At 39.6% G+C, this 17,327-nt stretch overlaps 1 protein-coding gene across 6 annotated transcripts in view; it reads left to right on the plus strand.

The window, feature by feature from the left end:
• The window catches only part of Anks1b (ankyrin repeat and sterile alpha motif domain containing 1B), a 1,085,844-nt gene that overhangs the window by 169,877 nt on the left and 898,640 nt on the right, over nucleotides 1-17,327 (plus strand). For all 6 annotated transcript variants that reach the window (XM_085843084.1, XM_085843086.1, XM_085843085.1 and 3 more), the window contains exon 4: nucleotides 1,725-2,021. In XM_085843084.1, the coding sequence (XP_085699210.1) occupies nucleotides 1,725-2,021 (297 nt within the window). The remainder of the gene's footprint in view (nucleotides 1-1,724; nucleotides 2,022-17,327) is intronic.

Consider the following 17,327-nt stretch of genomic DNA (forward strand, 5'->3'; position numbering starts at 1 on the left):
TGCCTTTTTCCTTTTTGTTTCAGTAGGAGCTACCATCTAAGACGCAGCTCCTCCTAGTTCAGTGAGCTTTGGGTGAAATCTCTGGAAAACTTTAAGATACTTTCAGAGCTTCTATGTCAGCGTAGTGGCCGATGGAGGCAGCGAGAACTCAGGCTTTAGGTTGTGACAGGTACCAAAAGGTCCTTATCTTCTTAGATGTCGGGTGACTTTTTTTTTTTTTTAATTTTTATTTTAACTTCCCTATCCATGAAGTAAAGATGTTAATACCAAACATGTAAGATTTCTGTAAATGTTAATGAGGAAATGCTTGTAAAAAAATTGTAGTTGTTTGGTAAGTGTTTACTAGACAGCACTGCTATGTTGGAAGGTCTTATGTGGTGATAGTTCAGACACTGGGTCACTTGGTTCAAAACCTGAGCTACATGTCACTTCCCATCACTGTCTTCAGTGGGACCAAAGCAGTTCTACAGGTGATGCTAGAACACTGGCAGAATGTGAGCTGTCACGTGAGTCTTAGCGGCTCATCGGAGGTGATTCTGCTGCTCCACAGGCTTTGGGGAACACTGCAAGGCTTAAAGCACAAGCTCTAACTTGATGCCACCCTTACACACCACGGGATGGCTGCGTAACCGAAAACCCACGGTTCAGTTATTCCATGCCTTACCTGCCTCCCCCCCCCCCAGCAGGTAAGCATCGTGATGAGGGCAGCCCCTATCTTATAATGGGGGCTGTGTGAGTGAATACATAAAATGTAACTCTGTCTCGTGTTGAGCATTCACTGTGAGGATGGCTGTGCTAATGGCGGCTGATCTTTCCCTCTGGAGCCTTAATTAAGATTCTTTCACTTGTGCAGTTAGCATTTCTGGCTCACAGTTCTCCCAACCGAGTCTGCCGCCTCTGGACACACCAAGACCCCCATCTGCTCACACCAATTGTCAAAATTGTCTGATGGCTTGATGTGCCTCATAAATGAGTTCAATTTTTCTTTTTTTTAAATCTTGTTAAAGTTCTAGGAAAATGTCATTGTATTTTTTCAATAGAAATTCTTATCAGCTGCAAATGCAGTAATCTGAATTCTTGGTGACTTGCCTAGGTGTGGGTCTAGGCCTGTTTCTTACCTGTGTTTTCAAAAGGATGCTATCACCTTATCCTAGGGCTAGGAGTCTTCAGTCTTTCTCAGAGAAGAGGAGTTTTCAGATTTGTTACTCGTTGTATTTGTGACAAAAAACCCTGGTTTCTATTTATTTAAAATAAGTTGAAACAATCTGGGTAACTTTTCTGTAAGTCTGTCATCATCAGGAATTTATCATTTCAACTCTAGTCTACAAAGTCAGTCCTTCAAAGTGTGTTATATTTGCTATTAATCTTCCTTATTAACAAATGTCATAGAAGTTCAGTACAGGGAACGCTGGCCATCTGGACCCAACAGGGCCACTGACCTGTGTGGCTAAACCATTACTCTTGGAAGCCAGACTATGTGATACAGGGAAGTCTGATTTTTTTTTTTTTTTATATTGGAGTGGTAAAACTAAGACTTGATTTTGATGCAATGAGTGATGAGTACTTTAATCAAATATAAAATCCACTTAGATGTTCTTCACTAAATAGGTTATGCTTAAATTCGCATCTACACACACACATGCCAAGTTTTAAATTATTGTGTTTAGAGTTTGATGCCTAATTAAATTTCTGAAGGCTGTCTTTCGTCTCTTCGCCTTAACTAGAACAACGAGAATGAAACCGCCCTCCACTGTGCAGCGCAATACGGACACTCGGAGGTAGTTGCGGTCCTCCTAGAGGAACTCACGGACCCCACGATTCGGAACAGCAAACTCGAAACACCGCTGGACTTGGCAGCACTGTACGGGCGGCTGAGGGTGGTGAAGATGATCATCAGCGCACACCCAAACTTAATGAGCTGTAACACTCGGAAGCACACGCCGCTCCACCTCGCAGCCCGCAACGGTCACAAGGCTGTGGTCCAGGTGCTGCTGGAGGCGGGGATGGACGTGAGCTGTCAAGTGAGTCTGGAAGCTGTGCATTTGAAGGCAATGCTGCTGTCCCGTGAGCTTTTGGGAACGTGAGGGGGATTGAAAGCATCAGTTATAACTGTGTGATAATTAGAGGTCTGCGGATTATTAGTAGACGGAAGTTGTAGGCAGTACCGTGTGTAATTGTTTTCTTTTCCTGGTGTTTTACCTCCAGCCTGGCACACTTACAGAGCGAGGCGAAACTTAGTGAATGACCTTTACGTTCTTCGAAGATCTATTATTGTTATTTTATGTATATGAGTGTTTTGACTGTGTTGTCTGTATATGCCTGGTGTGGGGCATTGGATCTGCCAGAACTGGAGTTATACACACTTGTGAATAGCCATATGGGTGCCAGGAACCAAAGCTGGTTCTCTGCTATAGTAGCAAGTGATTTTTTTTTTTTTTTTTATGCCTGAGCCATTTCTCCAGCTTCAGCTGTTAATACTTTTAATATATGGTCACAATGCATATTACAGTATATATTTAGTGCATATTTAGTCTATATCCACAATAACACTTTCAGTATTATATTCAATGCTAAGCGTACTGACCCATTTAGAATCCAGTGGTCCCAAATGTCCTATGGGTTGGAGTACTATCCATTTCCAGTGAAGAGAATAGGCATTAGGTCTACAAGTCTTGTCTCAGACATAGCTGATAAAACCAGAATGATGTCCGTTTAGATTTATTGGTTAAGTTCTAGGCCTCTTTCCAATATAATTTACCATCCATACAGTGTAGTGACCAATCACTATGCCCACAAAGACTCTGAAAAAAATTTCAATTTGAGTGTTTTAAAATATTATTTTATGTGCTTACATATATATATATATATATATATATATATATATATATATATATGTATAATGTGTGTGTGTGTGTGTGTGTGTGTGTATGTGTGTGTGTAAGGAAGGGGGAGGGAGAGAGAGAGAGGGAGGGAGAGAGACACAGAGAGAGAGACACAGAGAGAAAGACACAGAGAACATGAGTGAATATCAGTTAGATACAGAAGTGTGGGCAAAGGGTTATTTACAGCAACATGGGCAACTTACTTGCAATCACATCACTGAAGAAATGTTTCTCCTTCTCCAAACAACCATTATTTGCTGATCAATCCCTAGGAAGCAATTAGGCTGCACCTCCCATTAGTAATAGTTAACTGCCTAAAGGTCTCCAAGGAGGGGTCAGGCCCTGTCAGGCCTTCCTCCTTCCATGATTGAAAGATCACATGGCCAATCTCCTGTAGGTCTTGTGCAGGCGATCTAAGCTGCTATGTTTTAAAGAGCACAATGGCCGTGTGGTACCCAGAGGACACTGATTCACAACACTCCACCCTTCCTCTGGCCCTCACATTCCCTCTATTCCTCCGCTTTGGGAATATTTCCAACGGTGTGGAAGGGATGATGCAGATGCCCCATTGTTGGCTGAGCGGTCCATAGTCACTAATTTTCAGGACTTTAACCAATTTTAAGTCTCTGCAGTTACCACTGCCCACTGTAAAAGGAGGCCTCTCTGAAGAAGATGAACAGAAGCACTAATGTATGTGCATAAGCACCGTTATTTAGAAGGCGATTTGTGACTAGAGCATCCAGTCTGTTTAGCAGAACAGCAATGGCCGTTTCCCTCCTGTGTCCTGTTACCACACCAGCAGTGCCAGATGTTAATTCTTCAGAGTGGTTGGTTGCTCCTATAACAGTCACACCAGTGGGTACATCTTGCATGAATGGTGGATAGCTGTCTTAGTTATTTTTCTATTGCTGTGCTGAGGCACCATGACCAAGGCTACTTGATGAACATTTATAAAGGATGTACAGATTCAGAGGATTAGTTTATTGGAGCACAGGAGCAGGCAGGAATATATGATGCTGGAGCAGAAGTTGAGAAATCACATTTGAGACTGCTACCACAAGGCACAGAGAGAGAGGGGGGAGGGGGAGGGAGAGGGAGAGAGGGAGAGGGAGGGAGGGAGAGAGAGAGAGAGAGAGAGAGAGAGAGAGAGAGAGAGAGAGAGAGAGAGCGAGAGCGTGATCGAGCTCTAACTAGGAATGGTGTAGACTTTTGAATACACAAAGCCCATCCCCAGTAACAATCTCTTGCAACAAGGCCACACCTCCTAATCCTTCCCAAACATTTCCACCTACTGTGGATCTAGCATTCAACTACACAAGGCTATGGGGGCCATTCTTATTCAAATTACCACAGTAGAGCAGCAGGCAGGGTCCACAGCTAAGAGAGACTGGGGAGGACAATTTTCCCTAGGAGCCTGCACAGCACCTTTTGGCACTATGAAAGCCAACCAACACAAAGGAAGTTTCCATCTCAGTTCTGGCTTTATTTCTATATTTCTGTATCCAAATATATGGTGTCTGTTTTTTTCCCTATGTATATTGTGTTATAAGTTAGATACCTGTCTCTTTAAGAGGATGGGTGGACATCATGAGAGGTAATAGGAAAGGTTTTATCAATAAAGATCTACTTGGTCAGTTTGGGCCAACATGGCAACATTATGATGCTAAGAAGGAAAGAGAAAGGAAATATCCAAGGCCCCTAGAGAGCTATGCTTAATCCTAGCACTTTGCTGATCCTGTTATGTTTGGTTGGCCAGAGCAAATTACAAAGGTCACCTAAATTCTTTAATTGGGAAATTGGTTTCTACCTGTACACTAGAGGAGAACATTAATTATAAAAGGAGTTTAAAAAAAAAAGAAATAAGTGAGCCCAGTTTCACATATAACCGGCAAATCCCATGTAGGAATAGAGTCCCATGATGGAATTACTGGAGTTATACAGAATTGTAGAGAGATCGAGTTATGGGTTTCTCAGCTCTTAGAATTACTGCTCCCACACAGACCACTTTATAAAGTAGTTTTGTTGGTGGAGGTTCACACTGGAAATCTTAGTACTTGGGAGGCCAAGATAGAAGAATCTCAAGTTCTAGGTCAGCATAGTGAGTTTTAGATCAGTCTAAGTAATAGAGTGATATTCTGCCTCAAATTTTGAGGAGATGACTTACTACTTAAAAAAAAATTTAATTTTGTGCGTGTGGAGCTTTGCCTGCTTGTATGTCTGTGCACCATGTGTATCCAGTGCCTATGGAGGCCAGAAGAGAATGCTAGATCCCCTGGAATTACAGTCCAGAGGGTCGTGAGTTGCTATGTGGGTGTTGGAAACTGAACCTAGGTCCTCTGTAAAAGCAACAGGGTTTTCACCACGGAGCCATCTCTCCAGGCCCTACTTACGGCTTTTAATTTTTTGAATAAGGATTTTAATTTTATTACTTAAATTAACCAGTTTTTTTCCCATTGGATCCACTCCAAAATGTTTTTAATATCAGATAATGTTTGTGGGCATGCTCACTGGCTAAAAGTGAACTTCAACAGATTCTGAGGGTTGAAAGTTCACTACATAGCTGCAGCCAAACAGTTGAAAATTGCAGAGTTAAACTTCATCCATGTGGGTTGTATGTGTATGTTTTTCATACTCTTTCTTTGTGAGTGTACATGTGTGTGAATATGGTTTACATATGTGAACATGTGTATATAGGTCAGAGTTGATGCTAGCAGGTCTTCCTCAGTTTCCACACCCCCCCAACCCCCCATCTTTTGAGGCAGCATTGCTTTCTGAACCTGGAGCCTGTTGTCTCAGCAGACTGGCTGACCAAGAAGCCCCCAGAGTGACCTGTTTCTGCACCTCCACATCTAGAGAGGGACTCACCATACCCAGCTTCCACGGGTATCTTAAAGATCTGATCTCAGGTCTTCATGCTTTTGAAAAAAAAAACCACCTTACCTACTGAACTATTTTCCCAGTGTCTTAGAAATGTAGTACTGCATTAGTATTCTCTCTGTAAATTTTGTTTTGTCTTGTTTTTGCAGTTTTTCCTTTCTAAGCCATGCTAAGTTACTGCCTGTTTGAATTATTAACAAAATACTTTAATTTCTGTTTGACTAAATTTCATGTTAAGTCAATGATTTCTTAATTGAAATTATCAGGGATAGAAGTGCTTCAGAGGACTTTGAATCTTGGAACGTTTGCACATAAATAAGGAAATATTTTTGGGAGTAGGACCAAAGGCCACATATAAAATTTATTTATAGTCTCTCTATGCCTTACATGTAGAGCCTGAAAGTGACTTCAAACTGTTTCTAGTGTACCTGCATTTTGACTGCCATGAGGAAGCTGTAGAAATTTCTTTCTATTCATGACATCATGTCAGTTCTCAAGCTTTTTAGATTTTGAATTTTCATATTAGAGGTGTCCAGCTTGTCTTATATTTATTTATAAATATAAGTCTTAAATATATAACTAGTCTTAAAAAGTCTTAATCAAGTCAGCCCCATTCAGAAAGCAGGAATGAACTCATAGAAAGCAAAAGTCTTGTATTATGCTAGTCCTGTGCATCTTCCTTGTAAATTTCTTTTATTAAATCTCAACAGTTCATTTACTAGCATAACAGTAATGTAATTATACTTTGTATGAAGATTCAGTAAAAATTGCCCAAAGTTGATAATCCGAAGGAGGAGTTGCTAAACAGGGAGCAGCTCAAATGTAAACCTGACTAGAGAATGGTTTGCTTTTAGCACCTCACAGTGGCAGGATGCGATGTAAGTACATCTAATGAATGTATCACCATGAACTAAACATGTTACCTTCTAACCTCTCGAGATAATTTTATAAACTTCTTCAGATTTCAACACTTCCTTCTCTGCACGCTTATTTCAATTTTACCTTTATTTCATTGAGAGAAAAAAGTATTTCGTATATGTATGTGTACACACGTGCACACCATGGAACATGTGGAGGTCAGAGAACACCTTGTGAGGAGTTGGTTCTCCCCTTCTATCATGTAGGTTCTAGGGATTGAAGTCAGGCTGTCAGGTTTGGCAGCAATCACTTTTAACCCCAGAGCCATAGCATAGACCCGTCTTTCCTTCTGGGTCTTGTAAATGAATCATTTGTCTTTATGACCAAGGTTAGCTCTTCAGCTTGTACATTTTGTCCTGTTTCCCTCTGACTGCTGGGGTATATTACTCTGTCATGGTAAATATTATGTGGGTGTTTCTACCCCACCTTAGATCATTCAATTTTCAAATAAAAGACACAGAAACCTTTCTTTGTATTTATAATAAGCTTTAAAGCACTAGAGCTGGGCAGATATCAACCCTCTATGCTAGTTTGTCTATATCCCTGTCAGTAACCCCGAGATTCCACTTGCTGTGTTTTGCCTGGGCTACTCCTACTCCAACTGGCCACCCATCCCATAGCACCTTCTTCTCTCCTCCTCTTTCCATTGTGGTCTATGCCTCAGACCCCAAGCCCAGGAGTGGAAGCCCTGCCTATCTCTCTTCTGCCCAGCTACAGGTGTAGGCATCTGTATTTAATCAATAGTTTTAAATTAAAGAGCAAGATTTGCACAACAACAGCTGGCATACATGAGATTTTACTTGTCTTGAGGCAACTAGACCTTGGGATACGGAATTTAGCATTGCAGTACATAGCAACAGACCAAACCTCAACAGTACTCTGATATTAATAACTTAAAAAAAACAACAACTCTGTTTTTCCTTTTCAACTGTATCATTCCCATAAGGACACAATGAAATTGTAACACATCTCATCCTTTAAAAAAAAAAAAAAACCTCCTTGTGACCTCATGATTCCTTTTGGTTGCCATCCCTTCTCTTGATTGCATTTCTATTTATTTAGTTTTGTGATTACCTTTTAAAATAAGATAACCTAACTCAGTATGATTAGGCTACATACTCCATGATATCTGAGATGTAACTTCTGTGGGAAAACACAAGTTCTGAAGTATGTTTGTGATGGGAAAAATGATCATAGTTATTTAGCAATGCAAAATCGACTCATTGTGGCCACATGTGATTAAGAACTGTTGACTGACAATATAGAGGATCTGGAAGGCCAGAATGGGGGCTGGCAGCAAGAAAGACATAGTAGGTTCTCATGTGACTGTGTCATAAGACAAACTCTTAAAAGTCTAGGTGGCCACAGACTTAAAGTGCTGTCAGCAGCACAGGGAACAAAGTCATTTAGCAATGCTGCCCTCTTAGTAGTTTACACACAAAATATGCAAATGACCTGCAAATTCATATGTTGAAGGCATTTAGAAGGATGAATTGGCAGTGGAGTTTCTTGCGTTTTCATTCCATGTTTGCCTCTTGTCCTGGTCTCCACCTGTCAGGTCCCCAGATCACCTTCTCTTGACCATGTCCCCATCCATCAGAACCCCACGATTGCCTCCTCTTGACCAGATCCCCACACCCATCAGGGCCCCATGGCTTTGCATTCAGATATTCTTCCTTTATGTCTGCTCTTATTTCTGTGTTAACTTCATTTAACCTCTTCTCTCCTTCCAATGACATATTTATCTAATAACCATCAAGTTTCTTTCTCTCTTTTATTTTTTTAAACCTGGAATTCACTCTCAGTTGGTATGTATAATTATTTCCTGGATATATCATTAGATGGATAAGGAGACTCCCATATTTCAGGTTTCCCAAACTCAACATTTAGCTTTTATATCCATTTCTCCCTTAGCTTGCCAAGCCCCTTTTCTCCCCTATTTCAACAAATGCCAGCAACATTTACTTTCATCTCGCTCAGAGCAGATCCCAGAGGCTCTGAGGTCAGGTTGAGAATGTCACTATTTAACAATACCTCCCATTTTATCACCTCAGCCCAGACCCTCACCACCTCTTGCTTCTTCCTTCCCCTGTTTTCCCCTTTCCTTCCTTTCCTTGTTCAAGTTGCTTTGACAAAATACCACAGACTGAGTTGCTTATGTAAGAACAATTAATTTTTTTCACAGGCTATAAAGTCTAGGATCAGGATTTCAGCAATCTTGCTGTGGGTTAGCAACCTCCTCCTGTCTTGTTAATATTTTCTTTTAGGAGACTTTTCTTCTGAATACAAATGGAGAACAAGTTCTCTGCTGTCACTGCATCTTACAAGGACACTGGTCCCATCAGATTAGCACTTTACTAGAGATTTAACCACTTACTTAAAAGCCTTTTGTTCATATAACTCACTGTATGGATTAAACATCAACATCTGGGTTTTGGGGGAGACATAAACGTTCAGTCACTAACAGATTCTCTGTAGTCTGGTTTCACTATGGTAGCTAGCAATGGTGCCATTAAATGAAGTCAGGTCATTCCACTTTTCTATTCATAACTCTCCATTGTTTTTCTATCTCCCTCAGAGCAAATGTAAAAATTCTTCATGTGGTGGGCACAGTCTCATGATTTGGTATTATAAAGGAAAGAGTTTTGAGATTTGCTTGCAATTGAATTTGAAGGTCGAGGAAAATCGCTTAACCACTTAGTTGAGGCTCACTGTGTAGGGGAATAGTCAAAAAATTGGAAGAGTAGAGCAGCCACCTACTACCACAGTTACATAAGAAAAAAATACAGGGAAAGGAAGAAACGGAAAGAAGAATATTTAACGGAAAGCACTCTGTAAAGTAGTTACAAGAGGATACCAACAGCACAGCTTCGGATACTCATGTGTTCTCTGTGAGTTCACTGAGTGCCAGGCACTGCCTGCCATGTGTCAAGGTTATAGCAATAAGAAAATGAGACAAAAACTTCCAGGAAGAAGTAAGAGGACTTTGACAAAGCAGAATCAAGAGAAATAAGATCTTGGGTGGAAGTTTGAAGTAGTAGCAACTTCACAGGAAGTTTCTTTGTTTTGTTTTCTTTGTTTTGTTTTGTTTTGTTTTGTTTTGTTTTTGGGTAGTGGAAGGGTGCATATGTTAATGGAGAGTGGAAGGACTCGATGAAGAGACTGAGGCTGCAGCTGCAAGAGAACTTGTGAAAATATACATAATGTGCAAAATTCAAGAAGAAGCAGAGAGCAATAAAAAACACAAATGAAGGGTTAATTTTAATGGGGAGAAAGGATGCTTCCTTTGGGAGGATGAAGAGAGGACAGGCAAAGACATAAGCTGATAATCCCCAAGCAGGAGGTGTCCATTCCCATTTTGAATGGGGGGAATATTATTTTTGAATCATTTGAATGCTTGCTATATTTCCATTTTCCTATCTTCACCCAGCCTTAACCATCTTTTAAATTTTAGCTCTTCTCCACATGTATCCTTAATCTTAATGTGTCTGCAGACACATTAGAATCTGATGGTAGTCCTGAAAGTGTTGGTACTGTGTAGATGAGCATACTTGAAGTAAGAGGTACATATGTCCAGCCTGTATTATAACCTGAATGCAGGCAAGGGCAGGTAGGAGTGCAGCTCAACACAAAATCCTAAACTTTATTAAAATGTTATGAGTCTTAAAAAAAAAAAAAGACTTTTTTTTTTTTTTTTTTTTGAGACAGGGTTACTCTGTGTAGCCCTGCCTGTCCTGGAACTCTTTGTAGATCAGGCTGGCCTCGAACTCAGAAATCTGCCTGCCTCTGCTTCCTGAGTGCTGGGATTAAAGGCATGTGCCACCAGCCCGGTGAAGACTTCTATTTTAGCAATTTGATTGTGGAGTTCTGGCATGAAATGTCATAGATGATAATGTCATTTTGCAATGTTAAAAGGTTAGACACAACTGTAGAACACAAAAGTTACTGCCCTGGAGCTCATACAGATGCAACCTTTGCTAGTGAAGACTGGGATGTTCTGACCTTTGGAACTTTTCTTTTATCCTGAGGTAATATGTGTCATGGTAATAACCAAGGTGCCAGGCACTTTTATTCTTGAATTAAATATTGTTTTTAGTAGTATTTTCTTCCTTGATCTCCATTAAGGTTCTACTTATCCACTGGTTATTACTTCTTACAGTTGTGAGACTTTTATAATTCTTCTAACATGTGTAGATTTTTCCTGCTGATCACAACCACTACTATGTTATTATCTTATCAACATTCTCTGTTTCTGCCTAAAGAAGATCTAGATCTAGTCTTTATTTGGTATCCTTTGGAGGCCTCGGGAGGTTGTGGTTGAAATGGTAAATTTGGAGGTAGACCAGTTAGCCCAGCTCTGGCTTGCACATATGCCTTTTCTATGTGCTACTTCTCCGTTACCCATTTTATAGCATTCCACTCCTATTGTCCCTTCTCTTGAATTCCTTTCCCCACCCATGGCTCCTTTTTACTTTCTTTGTTTCTGTAGTTACTCCAGGCTATGTACTCACATCTAAAGTTTCAGAGTTAGGATTCCCAGATAAGAGAAAACACCCAACCTTAGCTTTTCAAGGTCTTGATTACCTTACTCAGTATAATATTTCATCGTTTATCTGAAAATTTCATGGTTTCATTTTTTTAAAAATTTTCATGGTTTTATTTTTACTTACATGAGTACACTGTAGCTATCTTCAGAAACACACCAGAAGACCATGTAAGATCCCATTACAGATGATTATGAGCCACTAATGTGGTTGCTGCGAATTGAACTCAGGACCTTTGGAAGAGTAGTCAGTGCTCTTAACCACTGAGCCATCTCTCCAGCCCTCATGGTTTCTTTTTTTTTTTTTTTTTTTGCAGTGAAATAGAGTTCTATTATATTTATGTATTACTCTTTCATTAGCCATTGTTATTTGGAGGACATGTAAGTTATTTCTATCCTAGCTGTTGTAGATACAGTAACAATGAATATGGCTGACCAAGTATTTGTGGAGTAGGGTGGTCAGTCCTTTGGGCATATGCCAAGGAATGGTGTAAATAATTCTTAAATTTTTATAACTTATGGGAAAGTATGTACTTATTTTGGAATTCATCACATTTTCAAAGGACAGAGCCCATAGTTGGTGTGTATAAACTACGGGATTTGTGATATTACTGTAGTATGTAGTTTCTTGTACTGTTAGGATAACTCTCTTAACAGTTTTTATCATAGCTTATAAAATAAAGTAGTTAATTGCATCAGCCTTAAATTTGGACCATTGATCCAGTTTTACATTGTGTTGTATTCTGTTGAAATAATGAGCTCTTAGGAGAATTGTTCATGGCTGCAAAGGGCTCAGATCTTGCCTGTTTATCTGTCGTCTTTATGTCCGTGGTAAGGCTGCACACCATAGTGAGAATCCTGCATGAATCATTCTCACCTCATAGTGACTAGTTCATAAGAAAGAGAGAAATTTTTCTATTTTGTGAAATGGTTTGAAGAGTATTGGTATTAGGTCTTCTTTGAAGGTCTGATAGAATTCTGCACTAAACCCATCTGGTCCTGGGCTTTATTTGGTTGGGAGACTTTTAGTGACTGCTTCTATTTCTTTAGGGGCTATGGGACTGTTTAGATGGTTTATCTGAACTTGGTCTAACTTAGGTATTTGGTATCTGTCTAGAAAATTGTCCATTTCATCCAGATTTTCCAGTTGTGTTGAGTATAGGCTTTTGTAGTAGGATCTGATGATTTTTTAAATTTCCTCAGTTTCTGTTGTTATATCTTCCTTTTCATTTCTGATTTTGTTAACTTGGATACTGTCTCTGTGCCCTCTGGTTAGTTTGGCTAACGGTTTATCTATCTTGTTGATTTTCTCAAAGAACCAGCTCCTGGTTTTGTTGATTATTTGTATAGTTCTTTTAGTTTCTACTTGGTTGATTTCAGCCCTGAGTTTGATTATTTCCTGCCATCTACTCCTCTTGGGTGCATTTGCTTCCTTTTGTTCTAGAGCTTTCAGATGTGCTATCAAGCTGCTAGTGTATGCTCTCTCCAGTTTCTTTTTGGAGGCATTCAGAGCTGAGTTTTCCTCTTACCACTGCTTTCATTGTGTCCCATAAGTTTGGGTATGTTGTGTCTTCATTTAGATTTAATTCTAAAAAGCCTTTCTTTCTCTCTCTCTCTCTCTCTCTCTCTCTCTCTCTCTCTCTCTCTCTCTCTCTCTGTCTCCCTCCCTCCCTCCCTCCCTCCCTCCCTCCCTCCCTTCCTTCCTTCCTTCCTTCCTTGGCCAAGTTGTCATTGAGTAGGGCATTGTTTAGCTTCTATATGTATGTGGAATTTCTACTGTTTTTGTTGCTATTGAGGACCAGCCTTAGTCCGTGGTGATCTGATAGAATGCATGGGATTACTTCAATCTTCTTGTATCTGTTGAGTCCTGTTTTGTGACCAATTATATGGTCAATTTTAGAGAAGGTACCATGAGATGCTGCAAGAAGCACCTCATGTTTTGTTTTAGGATGAAATATTCCATAGACATCTGTTAAATCCATTTGGTCCATAACTTCTGTTAGTTTCCATGATCTGTCCATTAATGAGAGTGGTGTGTTGAAGTCTCCCACTATTATTGTGTGAGGTGCAATGTGTGCTTTGGGCTTTACTATAGTTTTTTAATGAATGTGGATGTTTTTACATTTGGAGTATAGATGTTCAGAATTGAGAGTTCTTCTTGGTAGATTTTTTTTCTTTGATGAATATGACGTGTCCTTCCTTATCCTTTTTGATAACTTTTGGCTGAAAGTTGATTTTATTCGATATTAGAATGGCCAATATACTCTTCAAACTATTCCACAAAATAGAAACAGAAGAAACATTACTGAATTCATTTTATGAAGCCACAGCTATGCTGCATATTCTCCATGGAGGATGGAAGAGTTTCTGTCTAATCAGGAACTTGTCACCATTTCCTTTCATAGAGGACTTCATAAGGGATTTTTTTCCCTACTTCTATCATGTTTGATGTTCCAAATAGATTTTAAAAACTGTTTGAGTGCATATTACTTTTAGCTTCAGAAGGCATCATGTATTTTTGAGAGGCATTTAACTATTATAAATTATTTTGATGACTTAAAAAAGATGTCAATACTGAGTTGTATATTTTAAAATCAATTTTATTAGTTTAATAAAAAAATATTCTCAAACTCCAGAAATCATGAGGCAGCTAGAGAAAAATGTAAAATTACTTTAAGCACCAATGATCTCATTAACTTGTGAAGAGTTTGATGCCAAAGTCTGTATTTTATTTATCACTACACCCCTAGTAACTAGCATTAGACTAACATTTATTAGGTGCTCAATAGATGTGTGTTAAATGAATATATTGAGAGCTCTAAAGTAAATCAGTTTTAATAATTTAACAAAAGATACAAAGGAGACCACAGCAACATCTAAGAAACACACTAAACTTTAAGTTTTAATTAAAATTAATAACCCTAAAGATATATTACAAATATTTCAAATAACAAAGTTAAGCAGAAAATAGAAGTTGAGTGTATTTTCTCTGTCTGTCTCCCTTCCCACTAAAAGTATGCATATAGATGAAAACTAAGTTCTATAAAATAATAGTACTTAATGTAAGGAGATTATCAATAATAGTCTTCGAGTTATTTCATAAATTGTGCACTTTATCAGTATAGCATGTTCATAAAGTTTACTTTCCATTTTAGTTAAGAGAAAATAAAACTGGAAAAAATAAGAAAACGAAAAAACAGAAATGGTTGGGGTGATAGCTCATAGTATGAGGTGTTTGTTGTTTGACCATGAGGATATGAGTTTGGATGCATATCACCTACTTAAAAACCAGTCATGGCCACATGCGGCTGTCACTTCAGTGCTGGCAGGCAAAAGCAGGCAGGTCCAAGGGGTCTGTCGACCTGCTGATTTAGTTAATTTATCTGAAACAGTGAGCAAGGGTTCAGTGAGAGAACCTTTCTCAAAAAATAAGATGGTGTCCTAGTTAGGGTTTTACTGCTGTGAACAGACACTATGACCAAGGCAAGTCTTATAAAAACAACATTTAATTGGGGCTGGCTTACAGGTTCAGAGGTTCAGTCCATTATCATCAAGGCATCAAGGTGGGAGCATGGCAGTATCCAGGCAGGCATGGCACAGGAGGAGCTGAGAGTTCTGTCTTCATCCAAAGGCTGCTAGTGGAAGACTGACTTCCAGGCAACTAGGGTGAGGATCTTATACCCACACCCACAGTGACACACCCATTCCAAACAGGTCACACCTATTCCAACAAGGCCACACCTTCAGATGGTGCCACTCCCTGGTCCAAGGATATACAAACCATCACAGATGGGAAAGTGGTTAAGAAAGGAATCCCAGCACTCACCCTGCTTCTGGCTTGTGTACATACAAGAAATGTACATACATACAGAAATACATACATACTTATATATATAAACAAAAAGGAGGGCAAGAAGCTAGGTCCCAGAGCTGGAGAGAAGGCTCAACAGTTAAGAGCACTGACTGCTCTTCCAGAGGTCCTGAGCTCAATTCCCAGCAACCACATGGTGGCTCACAACCATCTGTAATGGGATCCAGTGCCCTCTTCTGGTGTGTCTGGTGACAGCGACAGTGTACTGACACACATAAAATAAATAAATCTTTTTAAAAAGAAGCTAGGTCTTACAATATCTTCCAAAGATACTCTTCTTAGGTCTCTCTCACTTCTTAACGGTCACCATGAGGTGACCTTACCTTTATCACATGGCCATTGAGAAACACTTAATACCGAAACCATAAGACACAGATTAAAGTGTAAGCTTATCATCTCCTCTCAAGGAATAGGAAAATGTCTCTGTCCACACAGAAATACTTTTTAAAAGAGTTGAAACAGTTTTTTTTCCTCCAGTACATAACTGTATACTTATAACCTTTTTCTTCCCGTTTTTATCATCAACTATAATGCAGTCACATTATAATTCAGAGAACTTGAATCGCCCTGCCTTGAAGATATGTATGGATCTTGTTGATATTCAGTGTTACTCAAGCCTTCTTCCCAATATGCTTATTTTAGATTGTTTTAATTACATGTTTATTAAAGTACATATTTATTAATTAAAGAAACATTTACATTTAATGTTATTATAGTGATATTGTTTCAAATTGAGATTTTAAAATATCTCAATAGTAGCTACTTATGCTACAGCAAGACAGAATGGATAGATTAACATTATTCACACCAAGCATTGAGGAGCTACTAGGGGTTTGTTAGATTCCACAGAGAAATCAAAATAGGATATTTGTATAGCTCAAGAAACCCCTTCTCTTTGAAATCTTTCCTGATTTTCCTTAAGGAAGAATACAATTAAAAAAAAAAAAGGATCTTGTTTACCTTTCTACTGAGCATATGGCTTATGGTTGATTCAGGAAGCAAGATTGTAACGTGGTATTATAATTGCTATGGAAAGAAAATATGTATGGGTATGAAATACGTGGAAAAGCAGTAGATTTCAGGGCAACGAGCAGCTTCCTTAATGAGGTTACATTAAGCTAAGGTTCCGAGTGTCAGGCAGTTACTAGGTCCTCAAGGCAAAGACCCTTTAGACTCTCGGCATCATGGGGACATGGCAGAAGTTGGAATCTTTGGGTCTCTTCTTTCTGGCCACAGAAGTAAAAACTGGAAATGGGGTCCAGATACCTAATGGCTGATTCTTCACTTTTGCCTCTTCCTTCCACCCTCCCTCCCTCTAGTCTCCCATTCTTCCCTCCCTATAACAGCCATACCTTGTACCTTCCTTTCTCCTTCCTCCTCCTTCCCTCCCTCCCATCCTTCCTTCCTTCCTTGATTGCTTCCTATTCCCGACTTTCTTCTTTTTTTCCGTCCTTCATTTAAAAAAATTATTATTTTATGTGTATGGGTCTTTGGCTTGTGTGTGTGTGTGTGTGTGTGTGTTTGTTGTGTCTGAGGACAGAAGAGGACGTCAGATGCCCTGGGATTAGACTTACAAGGGTTGCAAGCTGCCATGAAAGTACTAGGAATCACATGGGGTACCTGGAAGAGTGGCCACTGTTCTTTCCAGTCCCATTGCCCCCACCCCCTTATTTATAAGATAAGGTCACGAGTCATACTGTGTGTCCCAAACTGGCCTTGAGCTCACTAACATAGTGAGCTCATAGAGGTAGCTCAGGCTGCCTTTGAACTTGGGGTAACCCTTTTATTCAGTTTCCTGAATGCTAGGATTATAGTAATGTGTCACTGTGCATGGCTAGAATTGTGTTTTCAAACAAGTTCCTCTAGTGATTATGATTCATGTTGACCATTGAAAACAAGCAATGGCGTCCTATCCAGATCAAGAGGGCTAGGAGTTGGACCTGCCTGTAAAGGAATGGGCCTTTGACATCCGTGGAGGGAAATGCAGAGAACAGCAGCAGCATTGATAATGAGGTTAGTGTGCCTGGAGCAGAGTGTGTGAGTCAGCTGGAGGGTTAGGAGGATGCAGAGAAAAGCAGATGCCACTTTGAACTGTTCAGATTTCATTCATCATAAATGCCTACTTACATATTTTTCCTCTTAAGTGTACTGGGAATATGCAAGGGTCCAAGACGATAGTTCTCTGTTTATAACTCCTTTCACTCTACGTGTTTAATAACATGTATAATAGACACTC

The sequence above is a fragment of the Mus caroli genome, unplaced genomic scaffold (genome assembly GCF_978045245.1).
Source record: "Mus caroli unplaced genomic scaffold, Mus_caroli_1 scaffold_9, whole genome shotgun sequence".
Classification (NCBI taxonomy): Eukaryota; Metazoa; Chordata; class Mammalia; order Rodentia; family Muridae; genus Mus; species Mus caroli.